Source organism: Tiliqua scincoides, chromosome 4, assembly GCF_035046505.1.
Source record: "Tiliqua scincoides isolate rTilSci1 chromosome 4, rTilSci1.hap2, whole genome shotgun sequence".
In the NCBI taxonomy this organism is placed as follows: domain Eukaryota; kingdom Metazoa; phylum Chordata; class Lepidosauria; order Squamata; family Scincidae; genus Tiliqua; species Tiliqua scincoides.
In genome coordinates, this window is record NC_089824.1 from 175,904,718 (window position 1) to 175,926,502 (window position 21,785).

Here is a 21,785-nt window from a genome sequence, read left to right on the forward strand (position 1 = left end):
CACTATTGCATAGTAACTATGTAATACTTTAAATTGTACTGGAAGTGACTTTAAGTGTAAAGAACATTGCAGTAGTTGATTATGCTCCTGGAGATGTGCTTTGTTTTTTCTTGTTGCCAGTTGATGCTTGAGAATTTTCACATTATACTTTTTATTTTGTCTCATTAGAAATGTCTTGTCAGCTAAACCTAGACACTGTGTGAAATCATTTAAGATTAAAATGCAAAGTGTGTATGAGATTAGAAAAATGACACTAGCCCTGATTTACAGGCTGGTATTAAATGCAGTGGTTTTTCATTAGAAATATGTCAGATACTCCTGCAGAGTTGTTTGACTTATTTTAAACACTTATGCATTTAAATAACTTATTTAGCTTGTAATATTTTTGCAAACACAAATTGAATACTTTAAATGAAATGGGTTTTGGTGTTAAAATGTTAGTTTGCTATAGCAGCTTACATTTAGCAGTTAGAATCTCCCCCCCCCCATAGTATACACAAACACTGGTGCTGCTTTTCATTTTGTATTTATATCTCTAGGTGACCCCTTCTCACTGCTGAAGAAGGGAGACCTGTTATATTACATGCATATGACTTGAAAACTGGCCTGCACCTATGAGTTATATACACTGAGAGATGGTTGCATCACTTAGAGTCCATTGGATCTGGATTGCACCTCAGCCAGTCAAGCTGCAGTCATGTTTTGTCTGCAGTTTAAACCTATGCATAAGTTCCACTGTCTGTGGTAGAGTTGCTTAATAGTGAATGGCATTTTAAATGAGAATTTTGACTGAGGATACTTATTGAGTCCAAGTGCTATTTGCCAGTATGTGCTTGAAGGCATATAAGTTCAACCACTAAAGATAAGGGGCTCTGACAGGCAGTACTTGGATGGCAAGCCCCCAGAGAACCATGGATAAGTTGGTCTGAACTTCTTACAGGAGAAACAGATATAACAGCCCTTTAATGGGCTGTTAATCAGTAATTCATTTCTATAGCAGAAAAATACACATATGTGCATACACACCCCCTTTTTTTACAATGAAAGTTATTTTACATGTGATCAATGCATATGCACAACATTTTGTTGTCCAACTCCCAGCAACCATTAGTTGCAGGTACCCTCTAATAGTAGCTAGTGATCCCTATCCATTTGTTAGACTAGTTGAAAACGAGCTTGGTATTTCTAGCAGACACAAATCAGTATTCACTGATCCAGTGGGGTTGCAAAGCCTCATTTGGAAGGGTTGCGGCAGCCTTTCAAAGCCTGTGCAAGAGAGGTCTTGGATCCAGTCTGATAATGGTACTGCCGTATCAAATTAAGTTCTTGATATAATCCTGCACTACCTCTTCTCACTATCTTGCCCCACAGCTCCTAGAACTGGCCCTTCTCAGTGTGCTACTTCACAGGGTTGTTGTAAGGTGGGGGAAATGGGGCAGACGGGTGGAGCGGGGATGGGAGGATCAGATCCTGGGAGGAGGACTGACTCTGCAGTAAGTCTTCAATCTCATACTTTATGGGGGTTGTGTCATGAAAAAGTTGAAAACCACTGTACTAGTTCTATGTGACACCAGAACTTTTGTGGAACTGACCAGCTAAAAAACCAGCTCTGTCTTGGTCCTGGTGGGCAGCTTGAGCACCTTGCTGTCTTTCAGCCTCTGTTTCTAATCTTTAAATCAAGAATACCATTAGGAAAACAGTTAATGGCCCTCTGTTGGCAAACAGTTTAGTAAAACAATAATAGCAAAGCCTTTTGCTATTGGAAGCATATTCAGATCTTGATACAATTGAACATATTAAGCTTCAGTTGGAGAAACTTGGAACTCTTTAATTGCATAGTATTTCAGTAGATGAATATTCAAAATTTAACCCCTTTATAAGCACCTGGGTTAAAAACCCTGGACTCACCATGCCATTTAGTATGAGGCCATGTGGGTTGCCGGAAGTCTCAAGACTTCTCTTCTGCTGACCTGCAGCAAATGGTTAGGTAAACTCCCTACCTGCAACTTTCCTATCTGTTCAAAGTGATGATTTACAAAGTCAGAAATCAATAATAGTGTAATACCTCACTCAATAAAGTACACTGCTTGTTCCAATTCAGTATTACCCCAAAATAAGTCATAGAAATAATGTGGGTTGGGGTAGGTTGGGACAGGTTGGGACATGTCTGTTCCCTTTTTAATCTCAAAGCAAGGCAGCCAGAGGGTATACAATGGGAGACAGAGAACCACTTGGGAAGAATCTTTTGGAATGAACATGTTACAACTTGTCCATTTTACTTCAGGGGTCTACATTGATTTGTTATGACTCCAGGTTTCTTTGCCTTGAGAAGTCTCCACCAATATTCTTAGTACCTAGATATGTGAATATTTCTGCAGATGTTTAGAGAGGACCATTGACTGAAGGTGCTGTGAAGGTTGGCTGCTTGCTGAGATCTAAATAGCTAATTGTTAAGATTTTCCCAAATAAGTTAGCAAATAAAGGGGGAGAGTAAATTACTCCTTTTGATAACTGTTAAGTATTGCTCAATATGAACTCTGCATATAACTATGATGGAGGAGAAAAATGTTGGCAACATATAGGAGGTTTTGTGCTAAAAAATGTATCACAATTCAGATCTATGAGAGCATTTTGGGGGGTTGTTGCCCCTCCAAAAGCCTCCTTAGCAGAAATGCTTTAAATTTGGGTTAGCCTGACTCAGAGAAATGAGGTGGGAGGCTTGATTTTCAATCTTTTACAATTCATTGCTTCTGATTCTTCACCTTAATGAGCTCAGTTGCTGTGTAGCATTTCATGCCCCTACCTCCTTGTATGTTCTTTACACTTTTGACCAAGAAGCACACTGAGTGAAATACAGCATTTTGTCTGTCCTAAGTCAAGTGTCATTTTTTGGGTACTACTTATTCTGCTATGTAAACCACTTTGAACTACTTTTTTTTTTTTTAAAGGAGTATATATGTATTATATAGGTGAGAACAACATGAAATTTACAACAAAAGGCTTTTACCAAATAGGCTATTATAGCATGATATTTCTGTAGCAATTGAAAGGGAAAACAAATTTTATTTAATTTATGCTACAGGTATAACTAAGGTTGTCTTATTTATCTAGATCATACATTACCTTGGAGAGTATATCATGCTGAAGCAGCTATATGACAAACAGCAACAGCATATGGTTTATTGCGGAGAAGACCAATTGGGGGAACTTCTGGGTCGTGAAAGCTTCTCTGTGAAAGACCCAAGGTAGGAAATCTCTGATATACATAGCATACCTACTTGCTATAAAGATTCAGAGGAAAGCTGAGAAGCTTTATAAGAGCAGTGCTTATATAATCTACCTGTTGAGCAAATATTACTTTAAAAAGAAATGCCTGCCTCCCAGCACTTTTACATTTTTTTATTGTTGTTCCTACTATAAGTACAGAATGTCTGCCACTAGAGGCCTTAGCTTGACACAAACCATGTGCTGCTGCAAGCATTTTGGATAGAGTTTGTATTGCAAAATAGACGAAGTGAAGAAGATACTGTGTGCAATGCTGTGTTCTGCTCTCATGAGTCATTTCCTTTCCACAGCCCGGTTTATGACATGCTGAAACGGAATGTGACTTCTGTTGCTGTTATAGGTAGGTTTCTTTGAGTAACAGTCTAGTTTATTCACTGCTATATAAAATTAATTTTGGTAAGTAACAATATGTAAGAAGCCTTTGGATTGACATGAATTGCTGATGAAAGCATTGGGAGGACTGGGGCACTGCAACCTTCTCTCAGTAGCTGTAAATCATCTCCTCATATTGGCCCATCCTTTTCTGACAGATTGTCAATTCATCAAAGGAACGAAATCCAGTAAAATCAGTGGGGCCAAGCATTGAATAGCTTATTTTTAAACACTATATATTTCTGGAGGGCTTCAGTGTATTTAACTTTTCTCTGGATATTGTCAAATGGGTGAACTAATTTAAGGGGACGGGATGTCCTCATGTACGATTATACATTATTGGCATATTTTCTGACTTTGTTTAAAACTAGAAATTGGAAAGGTGGAATTTCTAATTCAGTGATTCTCAAACTGTGGGTCTGGGATCCAGCAGTGGGTTGTGACCCAATTTTTGGTGGTTCGTGAAACTGACAAGACAATTAGGGTATGGACATCAAAGATTAAACAAGCTGCTACTTGAAGGGGGAGCACTGCTGCCTAACCACCATTACAGTCACATCCCTTGGCATTTATAAATCAGGCAGCAGCCTCTAGTCTAGGGCAAATCTTCTCAAACTTTGACTAGCAGCTCCCTTGACTGACTTGTGCCATTGGCCATGGCTTCCTGTTATGGAAGTATGGATGTTATACAATCCTATATTGTTATAGGGTGGCAGGTTTTTCACAAGGATTCCATGGCTCCCCAGCTGATTTCCATGGCTCTCAGTTTGGAAACCACTGCTCTAGGGCCTCTAAAAAGTTTGAGAACCACTGTTCTAATTCAGTCTTTAGTTTTGCTTGTCTGTCTGGTGATTTAACAGAAACCTCTTAGGTTTTACTTTTGAGAACTTTTTTTACCCCCTTAAGGCCTGGAAAGTCTAAGCATAGCTGCTTAATATTGTCGATGGCACATTCTTTCAATTATTTTGATTGTATTGGCTTCTGTGGCCTCTGAAGTAGCAAGCATAAAGTAATGAGAGGTGGTCGTATCTCCAGAGTGAAAACGACTTTATGAAGTTTCTCTCCACTCTAACGGCTATGAATGTCTTTCATTTTTATTAATTCAACCCAAAAAACCCTGTGATGAACATTGAGAATTTGTTCTTGTAACATTGACCCACAGCCAGGGGACAGCAATGGGGATATCCTCTGATTGAAGACGAGTTTTCATGAGCAGATCTTGTGTGTGTGTGTGTGTGTGTGTGTTGCCAAAACAAACCAAACTTGGCAGGCCTGTGCATTTGTAAAAAGATAAGACAGCAACGGTACATCTCCAGCCACCCAATGAAGTAAAATTTCAGAACTTTTTGTGTGTGTGTGTGTTTTTTTGTGAGGACAGAGGATTCACTGGCTAGGGGACCCTATACACATATGGCTGATGTTTGTATATTCAGAAGCAGATGTATAGTGTTAACATAATGTTACCTAACTTGTGAATATTGCCAACTGATACCATGAGCAGTGATGAAGTCTTTTACATCATTATGCCCCCATTGTGTTTAGGGTATAATGGGATATTGCCCCCATTGTGTTTAGGGTATAAAAATAAACTTCTCACTCTTAAATATTTGGTGTAAGTTACTTACACGCTTCTCAGCAATTGTGATCTTGGCAGTTGTGAGGAGCTCAGGCGCTTGGTACTTGAAGGCAAAGTATCCAAGTGGGTTAGGGGTAAAGGACCAACTTCCAGGTATTGATGACATTATATAAATGACCTCCTTCTCTTCCCCGCAAAGTAACTAGAACCTTGATGCCTTTTGTAAATTTTCATCCAACCTTGAAGAAGATGCATTTTTTTTTGCATGACCCATCTGTTCCTCTGGCCAAGCTCAGTTCCCAAAGTGTTCTGTTTCTGGGACTGTTTTATGAATGATACTGGAGCCATCTTCTTGGGCTACTGGATTTGACAAACTTGGTATAGTACTCATAAACTCAAGTGGTGAATGCACACATCCTCTCTAATTGCATGCACTCGGAAGATCTGACCCTGCATTGGAAAAACCTCTGGTTTCTCCTTTTTAAAACCTCTTCTGTAAGGTTCCTTCATATACAGCATCAGTTGGATGTCTGTCACTCTTATATTCTCCAACTTGCAGCTATTACTTGCAGCTATGTCCCGTTGTTGGAGATTTGTTGTAAACTTTTTTTCTTAACATAGTTCTTCTTTGCAAGGATGAAGGCCTTACTGCTGGAAGGACTGCTTTCTGTACAGGAATGAGTACTTGGTTGACTTGCAGAGCACCAAAAGATGCAATGAATGTATGTGCATTGGTCCATGTGCTGGTGGTTGAACTGATTAATGTATTTTCATAACGGCACCTTGTCACATTTTCAGAATGTCATGGAACCCATAGCAGTTTGAGTAATTGTACCAATTCAGATGACTCAACAAACCATGTTAAACATGACTCAAATGATCTGCAAGCCCGTGCATTCCCTCCCTTCTCCCCTTTTCTTCTTGCCTTGTGTATCTGAGAATCCTTGTTACTTAAAATCACAATTGCATATCCTAGTTTGTAAACCATAGTTAAATACTGGCTCCTGGATCTGGGCAATTTAGATAGCTGTGGTTTAACAAATTAGGATTGTTATGTGTCAGAGGTGAGGAGGAATGGGAAGGAGGGAGCATGCAGGAACAGAGCACTTTGCAGCCATGTTTTCTAACCACCTGTGGTTTTGTTGAATCATGTGAACTTGGTCATGGTCTTCAGAGTTGTTAGGAGGTAGTAACACAGGTTGTCATGTAGAAGTCCATGATGTGACTAGTACATAGGATGAGGAGTTGAGGGTGGCATAAGGTCCATTCTTCAAGATGAGAAACCTAGGAAATAGAGAGGTATTCCTGTATGAACATCACTTGTAGCACTTTCAGCCCCACAGCTGCCAAACTTGGTTTGTTGGTTGCTTGTCAAGGACCCCTCTGTGTAGTGAGAATGGTTATTACCAGGGAAGGTGTTTTCTTTCTTTACCTACTGTCTAGATGCTGCGCAGACACTTGCTCTTGCAAAGGATCAGAGCGTGGATAATTCAAGTCAAGATCATCTGAAGGTAAACCCATTGCTGGGTGGTTTCTTTTGTTGTACAGAGTGCCCCCTTCTCTGTACCTGTGCATGGTGGACTCCCAGAAACTTTTGACTTATTTGGTTGGTGGGGCTTTGCCTTGCTCAGAAGTTCTTGGGAGTCTACAGACCAGGGACAGAGTGACCTTCTCTGTTCTCTGCCTAACAGAGTTCCATTCTCTGAGCGGGTTTTCTGGGGTATAGTACTTCCTGTCCTCAGTCACACCAGCTTGCACTGTTGTTGTATTTCTGAGTAGGATTTTTGCTTTGATCCCTGATCTTTTTGAATAAAGTGTGCTTCAAAAACACCAATCTGGGTTTGCTTCGTAGTATCCTTCTTTGGAAGTTTCTAACATATAAAAAATCTAAGCATAACTTAACTAGATATTTTGTTGGGTTGGATTAGTATAGTTTATCTTGAGAGAGATGTGCCTGATTTGAGAATGGAGGTAAGGAGTTTGAAGTCACTAGTAGATTTCAGCTTTTCCCAACTTTTGTCAACTTGAACTGTTTACTCACATAAGTTTTACTTGATCCTTAGTAGTTGTCTCGATCTGTTTAATAATGTGCTTTGTATGCTCAATAAACCTTTATTCTTCTTGGTGTTGCTCAGCAGCTGGTGACTCAGAAAGGAAGTGTTATATCCCTGTGTCTCTATAAGTGCTGATGGACTAATGGGTGTGTTTCCTTCTTTCTATAAGCAGAATAGTAGAGAGAGGAGTTTCAGCACAGGGCAAAAAGAAGATGAAGGTCATGCCTCTATCTTGCCTACCTCAGACTATGCCTGCAAGAAGGATGGAGGTCAGTACTGAACTGTGGAATGAGTATAGAGCATGATCTCCACATGGAGAGTTTTTCAATTTTTATTTTACAAACTACAACATACACATTTACAGTGGTACACTCCACCACCTTTGGGATATCACTCATTAATAATTCATATTTTCTTTCCTTTCTTTTACACCAATAACCCATCCAAGTCCACATATCCCCTTTCCCTCCCCCAAAAATAATGAATCCTTTTTGGGGGATTTTCCCTTTTCCTTTTTCAAAAACATGTCTAACAAATACATCCCAAATATCCTTAAATTTATTTTCAAAATCCCTTTCTTCAATTTCATCTCATCTTGTTAATTTATCATTCGCTGCAATATCCCGTATTTCCCATACCAATCCTCCCACCTAAACTTAAGCATAACTTTCCAATTTTTTGCTGTCATTCTTGTTACTGCCACTATAATTATCAATTCTTTTCTCCCCTGACTCAAGCATGCATTATTAAATAGTTTTGGAGATACAATTCTAGAATTTGCTTTCCAACAACTTCACTAATTTCCTTAAACACCTTGGTCCATATTTCCTTCACATCTTTACATCCCCACCACATATACAAATAAGTACCTAAATCTTGTTTACATCTCCAACATTGAGCTGGTATAACTGGTTTAATTAAATTTAATTAACAGGAATTACAAACCATCTTTAAATTACTTTAAAATATTTTTTTATTCTGATAGACATTTTTCCATTCTTCCATATATTTTTCCATTCTTCAATATTTATTTCCTCTTCTAAATCCTTTTGCCAGACTTCTTTGAGACTTTGATATTGTTCCTCCTTTTCTGCTAAATCTTAGTTATTTTACTAACCATACCCTTAAATCCTGCTTTATCTTCCTTTTCTTCCTGATCAATTATTTCTTCAAATTTAGTCAGTTTTCTACAATTTCCATCTTCTATTTCTTTTATCCAACTTTCAAATTGTAAAATATGAAACCAAGAAATCCTTTCTGTTGCAAATTCTCCTTTATTTTTTCACCACATGGAGAGTTATTTGAGGCCAGAATCTTGCTGATTAGTTCCTTAATTCTTGCTAGAGTCCACCTGCTCATCCTTTAGAAATGTATGTCTGTTGGTAAGACTGACTGTACTCTTGGCTCATAATAGCAAAAATGGCACCTTTATGCTATTTTGGAGGGAAAATACTTCATCTTTTAGAACTTCATAGTGCGGAGTTTGAGAGACGGGTTGGGAGCAGGTAGCACGGGTGCAAGTCAGGATGCTTTAAATCCTGTTGTGGAAATTAAACCATCAGAGTTATAGTTTTGCATGAAGATTCAGACAAGTATGAATATCTAGCTACAAAGAAGGCTAACACAATTTTAGTCTGCCTTAGTAGAACTGTAGCTTCTAAGTCTCAAAAAGTAGTGGTTCCGCTTTGCTCCGCTGATCAGACCTTGAATGAAGTATTGTGTCCAACTGTGGGTTCTTCACTTCTGGAAAGACAGCCCACCTGGAGAAGGTTCTGAGAATCAACAAGGCTGATTAGAGGATTAGAACCAAGCCTTACAAGGAGAGGTTGGAGGAACTTGGTATGTTTTGAACAGGGCTTTTCAAACTGGGGCATCGCAACGCCTTAGCCAGAGGTCCCTGGCATTTTCCCCCTTAAGGAAGGGGGGCGGGGGAGGCAGTTGATGTGATCCCCAGGATCACTTTGCTAAGGGGACTGCAGGGACTGGCATGTACTCACCAGTCCCTGCAGTAGCCTCCTTGGGGTGCGGGGAGCCCTGCATGAGTGTCTGCAGGGCATCCCAAAGCTTAAAAAGGGAAAGCACAGCAATTTCTCTCTACTTCTGGTTTTGCAGAGGTGGGGTGCGATTGCTTTGCTTTCACTTTTTAAGCCCCAGGGAGCCCAGCAGAAGGTCACGCAGGGCTCCCCGCTTCCCAGGGAGGCTGCTGCAGGGACTGGTGAATACATGCCAGTCCCTGCAGCCCCCTTAGCTGCAGGATCCCCAGGATCATGTCACTGCCTTTCCCCTGCCGCCTCCCTCCTCCCCTGCAAGGACTTACTGCGGTCCTCAAACTCTGCAAGTTTGAGAACCACAGGTTTAGAGAGAAGAGAAGGCTGTGAGGGATATGATAGTGCTCTTCATATACCCGAAGGGCTGTCATATGGAAGAATGAACAAATTTGTTCTCAACTGCCTCTGAGAATAGAACTAGATTCAATGAGTACAAACTGCAAGACAGAAGATTCCAGTTGGATATTGGGAAGAAATTCTTGAAAGTAAAGGCAGTGAAGTGGTGGACTTCCCTCACTGGTGATCTTTAAGCAGAGGCTTGACAGGCATCTACTGGAATTGCTCTAGAACAGGGGTGTCCAAAGTTTACATAAATGAATATATTAAAGATGAACTTGTATGAATGAATGAAGGTTTTGCAATAGCTCAAGGCCTATAAAAGGCCTTGCACAAAGCAGGCCAGCCTTTCCTTTGCTGCCGCTACTGCATCACAGATGTGAAACAGCAAGCAGTGGAGGGAGCCCTCATCCCACAGGTCACACGAGAGGTCAAACAGTCGCCCTCATGCCAAGAGCAGTTGCATCGGGCCAGTGCAGGCTCCAACAAATCTCCGGAGGGCCAGAGGCTCATTGGAGTCTGGGGGCTCTCTGAGGGCCGCACCCCAGGGCCAGGGTTTGGGCACCCCTGCTCTAGAAGAATTTCCTGTGACAATCAGGAGGTTGGACTAGATGACTCTGTGGATCCCTTCCAACTCCGTGATTCTATGCTGAAGATATTTAAACAGTAAAATACAGGGGGCCCCATATCCATGGATCCTATATCTGCAGTTACACTTATATGTTGATTGGAGATCTGTGGGGCCCTCACCTCTGGAGGGTCTTCTGAGCCCAGCAGAGGAGGACACACATGGCCTCTGCTGGGCTCAGAAGACCCTCTGGAAGCAAGGAGGACAGAGCTACCCTCACCTTCAGAGGATGGGGGGAGGCAACTCCCCATTTCCATGGATTCACGTACTGCAGGGGATTCCAAAATGGAACCCCCGCAGCTATGGGGGCATGCCTGTAGTGTTGTATCAGTTTATCTTCCTAAAGGGTTTGTTCTTGGTTTATGTAAAAATAAGGTTTTATATAGTCAGAACTCAAAGGCAATTACTGATGAAAAATTACTAGATAACATTTTTTGTGTTTAATAAATTCCACACCGAAACAGTATGAACATACTTTGTGTTTTCAGTATCATGCAAGGGTTCAGTATCATGCAGGGTTTTCTGTAGCTTTCATTTTGTTTTTCTGTTAGACACCCATGGACTGATATTTAAAACTAATGCCTCCAAAAGAGGTTTCATTATTATACAAATAAAGATTAAATTAGGTATCTGCAGATCCAGATACAGAAGTTGACTGTCCATTTTTTGTGTGAAATGGGCAAAAATTAAATGGAACAAGAAGAGCTGCTTTCATCTGTTCTCCATGGAATGTGTGGCCTGGCTTTCTCAGTGTTGAAAAGCCAGTCAAGATTTCTTGAAAGAGTGATAATTTAACTGTGTCTGGATTTCTGAATGGGTCTTGAAATAGTAAGTCTGCATCTTATACACACTTGACCTGTGTGAATTCAAGTATATGTGCTCAGCAAACAAAAAGTAAAACATCAGATTTAAATAGTGCTGGTGATTCACCCCGCTGTTCCACTTACTGTGTATCTGTCCTGGAGGTAGCATGAGATGGGAGAATGAAGCTGCTGTTCCCTTGGTCATCTCAATTTTTGCATGTCTCTTGTAGCGTGGTTTTAGTTCATAAAGAGACAGTACTTATTTTTCAGTTGCAAGTACAATAGTTCCTACTGTATGATGTTTCCCTTTATAGGGTTACTTCAGAAGCTAACCTTTGTGTAAGATGCAGGCTGACGATGTAGCATCCTGCTTACTAGGACTTATATTGCATGTGAATAAAAGTGTACTTTTTAGGCACATTGCATATACAGATAACTGCTTAGAATATTTTAAGGCCTAGTAAGGCTCCAGCTGGGGAGCCAAAGGGCTATTCTTGTGTGTCTTCTCTGTGTAATAAGAACATTATTGTAACTTGTGCAAAAGGATTTTAATTGGCCAGTAGATTTGGCAACCTTGTTCATTCATTTAATCCACAAACACCATAAACGTTTGCTAATCTGGGTTTTGCTCGGCTTCTGCAGATGACATCTTAATGGCTAACCTTTCAGTAAAACAGCCCACACTAGATCTAGTGCTTGAAGAGTGGGATGTTGCTGGTCTTCCATGGTGGTTTTTAGGGAACCTGAGAAGCAATTACAAGTCCAGAAGTAATGGCTCAACAGATATACATACTAATCAGGTAAGTATTAAGCAACATTACCATTTTAAAGTGTGCATGTACCCTATTCCCTTAGTCCTTCCCCCCCCCCCCCAATTCAGGCTCTCTTGCTGAGGATCTCATTTTTTTTTTGGTCCCTGATGGACAGACATCAAGGAAAAAGAGAGAAACCCTGCAAAGAAATGTGATTTATCCTGACTTGTAGTGCAGTACAATGAAGCAAGGAAGATTTATTTTAGAGAGTGGCTCATGTTAGACTAAAAACAGGGAGAGTTGGACCTCTTCCAATTCTTGATCCCATCAAGACATATAAACAAATTTTGGATAATGATGGGAGGGTGGGAGAGAATTGGTCATCTCTTCGCTTGTAGTTGTTTACACTTCCATTTTGAAACTTTCATTTTTTAAAATTCTATTTTAAAACCAGCAAAAATATTAACTCAGAAAATTAGAAGTAGAAATAACATTAATAGAAATAAAAGTAAAAGCAGATATTGAAAGTTGTTTGGCAAGTGTGGAGTTCTCAATCTACATTTCTTTATTCTTTTACCAAATCATAACATATTAGATATCATATCTTAAGGAATCTATTGATTATTTCTAAGATACATTTTTTCAACAAAAACCAAACAAAAAAATTATTTATATATAATCTACTCATCGAATCAATAATTCATTAAATCCATTTTTCCCTTCACGTGTTGCAGGAACTTCATGAATGGTTTCCAAATGTCCAAAAAAGTCTTTACTGACTTCTCTTTAAGAAAAATTGTAAGTTTGTCCATTTTAGCTAAATCCAGTGTCTTCTCTCACCATTCTTCAACTGAAGGTATCTCTGGAACCTTCCAATACTTAGCATACAATATTCTTGCCGTAGTTGTCATATATAAAAATATAGTTTCAAAGTCTTTCTGAATTCAGTCATCAAATATTCCGAAAAGAGAAGCTTCTGGTTTCATTTGCAGATTTATCTTAAGTATCAATTGCATTTGCTAGTGTGTCAAAGTCCAATATTTTTCACTTTGGTACATGTCCACCACATATGATAAAATGAAATAGCTTTCAAAACACATAGATGAACAGGCCTTGCTGAGGGAGAGTCAGCATGGCTTCTGTAAGGGTAAGTCTTGCCTCACAAACCTTATAGAATTCTTTGAAAAGGTCAACAGGCATGTGGATGCGGGAGAACCCGTGGACATTATATATCTGGACTTTCAGAAGGCGTTTGACACGGTCCCTCACCAAAGGCTACTGAAAAAACTCCACAGTCAGGGAATTAGAGGACAGGTCCTCTCCTGGATTGAGAACTGGTTGGAGGCCAGGAAGCAGAGAGTGGGTGTCAATGGGCAATTTTCACAATGGAGAGAGGTGAAAAGCGGTGTGCCCCAAGGATCTGTCCTGGGACCGGTGCTTTTCAACCTCTTCATAAATGACCTGGAGACAGGATTGAGCAGTGAAGTGGCTAAGTTTGCAGATGACACCAAACTTTTCCGAGTGGTAAAGACCAGAAGTGCTTGTGAGGAGCTCCAGAAGGATCTCTCCAGACTGGCAGAATGGGCAGCAAAATGGCAGATGCGCTTCAATGTCAGTAAGTGTAAAGTCATGCACATTGGGGCAAAAAATCAAAACTTTAGATATAGGCTGATGGGTTCTGAGCTGTCTGTGACAGATCAGGAGAGAGATCTTGGGGTGGTGGTGGACAGGTCGATGAAAGTGTCGACCCAATGTGCGGCGGCAGTGAAGAAGGCCAATTCTATGCTTGGGATCATTAGGAAGGGTATTGAGAACAAAACGGTTAGTATTATAATGCCGTTGTACAAATCTATGGTAAGGCCACACCTGGAGTATTGTGTCCAGTTCTGGTCGCCGCATCTCAAAAAAGACATAGTGGAAATGGAAAAGGTGCAAAAGAGAGCGACTAAGATGATTACGGGGCTGGGGCACCTTCCTTATGAGGAAAGGCTACGGCGTTTGGGCCTCTTCAGCCTAGAAAAGCGACGCTTGAGGGGGGACATGATTGAGACATACAAAATTATGCAGGGGATGGACAGAGTGGATAGGGAGATGCTCTTTACACTCTCACATAATACCAGAACCAGGGGACATCCACTAAAATTGAGTGTTGGGCGGGTTAGGACAGACAAAAGAAAATATTTCTTTACTCAGCGCGTGGTCGGTCTGTGGAACTCCTTGCCACAGGATGTGGTGCTGGCGTCTAGCCTAGACCCCTTTAAAAGGGGATTGGATGAGTTTCTGGAGGAAAAATCCATTATGGGGTACAAGCCATGATGTGTATGCGCAACCTCCTGATTTTAGGAATGGGTTAAGTCAGAATGCCAGATGTAGGGGAGAGCACCAGGATGAGGTCTCTTGTTATCTGGTGTGCTCCCTGGGGCATTTGGTGGGCCGCTGTGAGATACAGGAAGCTGGACTAGATGGGCCTATGGCCTGATCCAGTGGGGCTGTTCTTATGTTCTTATGTTCTTATGTTTATCCCTCTTTTCACCTTTCCAACATCTATTAGGTACATTTTCATACATTTTTGCTAATCTAGCTGGTGTCAAATACCATCTATGCATCATTTTATAAAAATTCTATTTTAGATTTACATTTAATGTAAATTTTAATCTTTTGGTTCACAAGCTCTCCCATTGCTCCACTGATACTTGATGAACAACACTTTTGCTTATTGTATTGTAAATTCCTTAATCTGTTCCTCTTCTGTCTCATATTTTAACAATTCGTACATTTTAGTAATAGCTTGTTATTGCATTTTCTTTGGTAAAACTCAAACTTTCAGGAACTTTCACTCCAAGGAAAATATAAATGTGTGGAATGTTTGAATTTGGTTAGCTGTATGTCTTACCTCGCAGTTATTATATGACTTGTATTGAAGCTTTAGGCCAAAGTGATTTTATTCCATTCTATCTTGTTAACACCTGCCAGGATATGAAATTGAGTTGAGGAGTGTAAGGATATCAAATTGAGTTGAGAAGTGTAAAGACCAAATTGTCAAGTCAGTTTTACATGTTCTGTCCTGTAGCTAGAGGTGACTAAGCGCCCAATCCTATCCAATTTTCCAGTGCCAGTGCTGCTGTGCCAATGGGGTATGCACTGCTTCCTGTGTTGGGGAGGCAGTCACAGAGGCCTCCTCAAGGTATTTTTTCCCTTTTCTCGGGAACATTTTTTCCCTTTTCTCGGGATTGCATTGAGGCTATGCTGGTGCTGGAAAATTGGATAGGATTGGGCCCTAAGTCTTGGTGAGCATATGTTATAGATACATGTAAGCACCCTTGATTTGAATAACAAGAGTCTTTTTCAGATCAGCAAATAGTTAATCTTTACTTATTCACTCTTCTCTCTAGGATGTGGATACTGCCATTGTTTCGGATACTACAGATGACCTCTGGTTTCTCAGTGAATCTGTTTCAGATCAGTTAGGTGTTGGAATCGCAACTAAAACAGTTGACTGCGAGCAAGCAAGTGGAGGAGAAAAAGAGGGTAGCGGAACAGTAAGTCCAAGTCCAGTCAAAACGCTTGCTTGGTGCATTGTTGGACTGAAGTATAAGAGGAACATCCATATATGTTCACTAGTAAAACTTTTATTATAGTAATTGGATAGTTTTATATTATGGATTAACAGTATGCATACTGGGGTTCATGTCATGTAATAGCTCCTCTGACTCACGTTAACTCATGTAAAGATGTTGCAAAGAATCCTTTATGTTCTAATAATCAGCAGAAGTACGCCTAGTTTTCCAATGAATTCAGTAAGGTTTTAACACAAGAATAAAATTGTTAGATGTTTTGCAGATTCTCCCTTTGATAATGTTGTACCATGATTCAAATAGAGGGGAGTTGGCATCAAAATACTTTGAGATTAGAAAGGAAGTTACTCACAAAATTCTTGGGACTTCATGACAGATTTGTTTCATTGGTACCTATGGTGCCTAGCCATGACTGACTAACTTTGGATAGAAGATATTGATCTTTCTGATGCTGTACTGATTCAGGGCCAAGTATTTCTGAGTTGAGATTTTTGAGGAAGTCCTCAGACACTAATTTCCTAAATGGAAAGTGCTCCTGTGTCAAGTGTGTATAGTTGGTTCATAGGCACATTGAAAAAGATGCACCTGTAATTGTCACATGAAGCGACTTTGAAGCATAGCAGTGCAGAAAGAAACTTGTAATTGGTTAAATATGGGAACAGGAAAAATCAAAATCAAGCAGTAGTTGTGGGGGTACATTATTATTAATTGCCCAGGAATGCTGCAACTTTAATTTTTTAAGGGATGCATATGAGTTGGATGTGTCACCTTCTTAATTTGATGTACCTATTGCAGGCAAGTGAAGTGGCATCTTCTAATGACTTTGAAGATTCACAGTCCTTAAGTGATGACACAGATGTAGAGGCTCCCTCTGAGGTATGCATATTTAGGCTTTAATATCCCTACTTTGGATATGTGTTTATGAAGAAATGTATTTTGTATAGGTAGTCAAAATTCCTCAATGCTTTTTTAAAACAACTAAATGCACCATCACTTTTGTTTGCTTAATACATGTGGAAGGGCAGAGTGTGTTTTTATTGGACCATATGAACTGTTGGTGGTGGTTACTTGTTGGCAGCTAAATAGTGAATCCCAGTTTTAGTGAAAGAAACTGACTGCAGTGGTCTCTACAGTTTAGCAATTGCAGTGTCTGTGCTTAACTGTAGATTTCAGCTTTCTGTTTACCTCATCTATCTGTACCTTTTGACGGTCAAGAATCTGTTTCACCTTGAATGGCCAGTTTCTCTTAAGTTGTCGGCCTTATACCTTAAAATCCATGTGCCAGTTCTCAGCAGTATGGGGATGTGCAAACTGCTGTGGCATTTCTAGTATCAACTTGAATAATCATATCTAAGCCATATTCACTTCCAGTGAAGGAACTATCAGAGCTGTTAACTGAAGGGCAAATATGAAGTGATGGGATCATCCACATTTTCACCTGTTAACATAAAAAATGTGTGTTTGGGAGGGGGCTTGTCTTGCTTTAACAGTAAAGTGCATGTGTATGAAAGGTATGGAACTCTCCTCGCAGTTAATTTTTCATGCACTTTTTCTCTCTTCTTGGCTCTGATACTGGAAATGATCCAGGAATGGAGAAGTGGGTAGAGTAGCAGAGTGAGGGCCCAGTCCTATTCAGCTGTCCAGCACTGATGCAGCCGTGGCATGCACCACATCCTGCAGTGTGGGGGTGGGCAGTCCCAGAGACCTCCTCAGGGTAAGAGAATGTTTGTTCTCTTGCCTCAGGGCTGCATCGGTGTTGGAAAGTTGGATAGAATTGGACCTTGAGAGGAGCTAAGGCATGGGAAGGGGGGAGAGTTCAGCACCCCATACTTTCTGTGTGCCTTTTGTTGTTAAACTCCAGCACCCCACTTTTGTGTAAATAGGGCAGATGCATAAAAAGAAAAAAACAGATCTGTCATAATTTTGGTTTCTGTGTTTCTGCAGCTGGGTAAGAAATCTTAGTGAACATAACCTCACAATTTGGCTCTCAACCTCACAATTTGTTCTCTGCTGGTCACTCTTGAATGTGTTCACAACCCTGTGGAGCTGTATGGCTGTCCTTGGGTTTTGGCCTTTCAAGTTTACGGAGGATCTTATGTGATATGCTATATATCAGGGATGACCAAACTTCATGTCAGTGCCCCGTATGATAAACTTCAGATGTTTGAGAGCTGCAATACAAGAAGCATTTAAATTCTTAATTATATTTACTCACCATGAACATTAAGCTTGTCTTTTAATCCAGTGGAGTCTCACTTTGTACCTGGTAATTATTATTATTATTATTATTATTATTATTAACAGTATTTATATACCGCTTTCCAACTAAAAGTTCACAAAGCGGTTTACAGAGAAAAATCTAACTAAATGGCTCCCTGTCCCAAAATGGCTTACAATCTAAAAAGATGCAAATGAATACAAGCAGACAGCTACTAGAACAGACAGTGCTGGGGTGAGGTGGGCCAGTTACTCTCCCCCTGCTAAAAAAGGAGCACCCACTTGAAAAAGTGCCTCTTACCCAATTAGCAGGGGTAATTATAAAGCTTGAAAATTTTATTTACCTTTATAACCAGTTGTGATGCAAAAGGAACTCAACTGTCATACTTCTGAGAGCTACACATTGTATGTCAAAGTCATATGTGGCTCATGAGCCATGGTTTCACCATCCCTGATAGATATATCTGTTATGGCAATATTTTAGCTACTCTTCCAGAAAATTGCATCTTTACTCTCTCCTGTCCCAGACAGTTCCAGTGTACACAACTTCATTATTTTTGCTCCATTTTTGTTTTGCTTTGCAGTAGAAGAAACACGGACACTGTTCCTCATAGCTTTCAAAATCAAAGTTTGCTTTTTCTTGAGTGTAGTTTAGCATGTATGCCAGCTTGACAAATTTGGCTGTCCCTGGCATAGGACAACTGAATTATAGCTAAGCTCAAAAAGCCATTGCCTGTGGTGTGCAGGGTCATCAAGTAAACCACCATCAATTGTGTAGATTCTGTGTATTTTATATAAATAGTCTGAGAAAATATGCTTCTAACTGATTCAAGGAGCTATTTGCCCTTGGATTTAGTAGAAAGCATTGAAAATTCAATGTAGTGAACCTAAGGACAAATCATTTTGGAAATGCTGCATATCCCATGTGTGGGACCACCAAGGCAGGTGAGCTGTGGGATATCATTGTGAGGATGACATACAAGCTTGGTTTTTAACATAGAAACTTACATTTTCATCCCTTAGGGATGTTGCCCAGCTCCTGTCAGCTTTTTAGTTTTGGGAACTATCACATATCTTCACTTCGACTGTGAACAGTGCCCCAGTATTGAAGGGGGCACCTAAATATTTTCTTGTTTTACAAATGGAGAAGAGCAGTATGTGAGAATGAACTAACCTTTGAGACTGTCTCTTTGATTCATCAGGAATGTTGGCAGTGCACCAAATGCAGGAAGTTCAACTCGCCCATCAAACGGTACTGTTTCCGCTGCTGGGCCTTACGGAAAGATTGGTTCTCTGACTGCCCCAAATTGGCTCATTCTCAATCCACATCCAATATTGCCACAATGCAAAGTAACGAGGATGCAGAAGGGATGGATGTGCCAGACTGCCGAAGGACGGCATCTGCTCCAATTGTGCAGCCCAAAGATTTGTACAGAACAGAAGTCAAACCCACCCCAGGTCCTAAAAGCTCTACAGATTCCCTGGATCTTGCGCAGAGGTGTGAAGGCAAAGCGTCTTCATCTCAGTTTGTCAAGTCCAAAGAGAAGGAAGAGGAGGAAGCGCTGTCACTTGATAATAGCAAAGAATTGCTGAAGGCCTGCCTTGTGTGCCAGAAGAGACCACGGAATGGGAACATTGTACATGGGAAGACAGCTCATCTAGTGACCTGTTTTGCATGTGCAAAAATGTTAAAAAAGGGACGATCACCTTGCCCAGTATGCAAGAAGCAAATTCAGATGGTGATCAGAACTTTCATAGCATAACTGTGTCGCTGTCAGGGGTTTCAGGGAAATGATAGCTAATCGGTGGGCAATTACTAAGGGCAGTGCTATATTTTCAGGAGTCTACTTTTTATTCAGTCAGGCAAATACAGGTCGAAGAGGTGAAATGTGAATTCTAAACAATCTAGGGGAAATAATTTTTTTGAGTGACTCAACAGCAAAAATATACAAGAGCCAATTTTCCCAACTATTTGGATAACTTAATTACCAGGCGATTGTAGTGTTGAAATAGCTGTCATTGATAAAGGTGTGTTAAAATGTGAACTACTTTAATGAAAGCAACCTGAATGGTAAAGAGCTCTTGATCAATGTCACAGCAAGTGACCATGTATTAGCCCTGGGTTAAGGAATGCACTATTGTGTGTAGAATACTGCTAGCATTGAAGTCCAAGAGTCTGTTGCACAACCTGAACGGTTTTGGAAAATCATTGGATTTCAAAGTTGATAATTTAAGCTGGAGTTTTGTTCTACTGTTCCTTTAAACAGCACACTTTGCACACCCATAAAAAACCAGAGGTTTTATGATGGGGGGAAGTGGATATTTTCTTAGTTGTGCATAAATATTTTGATGAACCAGGTTTCCATACTTACTAGCCTAGTTTCTGTAAGTGTAATTCTCCGTAGGAGTTTGTATGAATGATTGCTAACTTCTCTAACCTCAAGGTAGTAAGCTGTATCTCGGTATGACTTGTTGGTAAGCCTGTTTTGCAATATCAGTCCATAGTTACATTTAATTGCGTGTAGAACCTACTTGCATTCAGAGATCAGGCCACCTCCACCTGATATCTGCACAGTAGATTTTCTGGGATAAGGTGCGGATCATATCTGTGCAGTTGTTAACCTTCAGAAATGGGGATTATGAGTCCATGGTTTGGATCTGTGTGCATTTGGCTTTACTATGTAGGGATCTCTTTCAAAGTAGCATCCAGTGCTACCTGGGAACAGGCAATCACCATTTTGTGTGTGCTCTGTGTAGTACGAGCCATTTCTGAGTATGACAAAATGACACAGCCAACAGCTAAAGCTGTGGTTCTGAAACTGCGACATTGCCCTTAAGGTGCACGGGAAGACAGCAATGCGATTCCCAGGATTGTGCAGCTGCCAGGGCTGATTGGGGAGGGGTGTTTGGATTTTATGCAGCGCTGGCCATGGGGGGGGGGAGTGGTTGTGTGGGGAGCCCCACAGAGCTCCCCAAGCTTTTGTTTGTGGAAAAAAGTGATAGGAAATGGAAGTGATTTCCGATTACTTTTTTCACAAACCTGCAGAGGGTTCCCTCAACCCCCAGAGGCTGGCACTACATAAGGTAGACCCCTCCCAATCAGTCCTCTCAGTGGTATGATCCTGGGGCAAAAGCAGGGGTACAATCCGCTCTTGCTACAACTTACCCCAGTTCCCAAACTCTCACTGAGCTAGTGTTCATTATATTTGTGCCTGTTTGAGCCAGACTTAATTGTTACTTTAAACTGTTAAAGCTTCTCTATTGTTTGCTGGGATGCTGATAAAAGTACAAATATGTTACACTTAATTTATCTAAAAAATTTTTAAACTAAAATTAGTTCAGTTAGCTTGTCCCTAATAACTGAACTATAACAACCCAATTGCATGAAGTTCAAAGGACTGTGCTCTTTTTTTCCAATGACTTGATTGCTGTCTTGAAAACCCCACTTTGTTTTTCCAGAATAGCTATCCATAGCTTTATCAGTAGTCAAACCATATTTTTACTGGGCATATACTTTTGCATATTGTAGGCAGCCATGCATTCAGCCAGGATAGGCACATTTCTCAAACTTAAGAGTTCATGGAAAAATGACTGAACTGGCTATCTCCATATGTACATTACTCCAGTGGTTATCCTGTCCAAGTTCTTGTAACTGCAGCTGCCTAAAACAAGAGTACACAGGAAAGCATGACTGGATGGTATTTTTTTTCTCCTATCACTCTGGTCTTCAGCCATCAACTTGATCGTGTGTATTAAGCTTTACTGTTGCTTCTGCCTCAGCCAAGCCAGTCTCTTTCTGTTATGAACCTCAGGATGTAGAATAAATTTTCAGCTTGGCTGAATCCGATGATTACTGCTGTGCTGACCAGATGCAGGCTGTAATTCAGGATGTGCTGGTAACTTAATGACGCTCTATTCTTAGCAACTTTTCCTGTTGCAAGTTCAGTTGACCTGGGGAGCGAGGCATCTTGCACTTTAAACTTTAACCCAAATTCATATCTTAGGCACAATTTACTCACTCTTAGGGAACTTTGCAGGATTGTTCCTGATCATGTGTGCTTTAAAGGTTCTCAGCTAAACTTAAATGTAACTTTAGCAGTGAAACCTCCATTGCTTCAGTAAAACCTCCATTGCTTCAG

General features: G+C 40.5%; 1 protein-coding gene across 1 annotated transcript in view; it reads left to right on the forward strand.

Annotated features, from left to right (window-relative positions):
• The window catches only part of MDM4 (MDM4 regulator of p53), a 37,035-nt gene extending 16,599 nt beyond the window's left edge, over window positions 1–20,436 (forward strand). Inside the window, exons 4-11 of the mRNA XM_066623203.1 lie at window positions 3,112–3,245; window positions 3,576–3,625; window positions 6,677–6,744; window positions 7,460–7,556; window positions 11,745–11,902; window positions 15,247–15,393; window positions 16,225–16,305; window positions 18,849–20,436. Coding sequence (XP_066479300.1) covers window positions 3,112–3,245; window positions 3,576–3,625; window positions 6,677–6,744; window positions 7,460–7,556; window positions 11,745–11,902; window positions 15,247–15,393; window positions 16,225–16,305; window positions 18,849–19,409 — 1,296 coding nt within the window. The 3' untranslated portion in view covers window positions 19,410–20,436. The remainder of the gene's footprint in view (window positions 1–3,111; window positions 3,246–3,575; window positions 3,626–6,676; window positions 6,745–7,459; window positions 7,557–11,744; window positions 11,903–15,246; window positions 15,394–16,224; window positions 16,306–18,848) is intronic.
• Window positions 20,437–21,785: the final 1,349 nt, after the last annotated feature.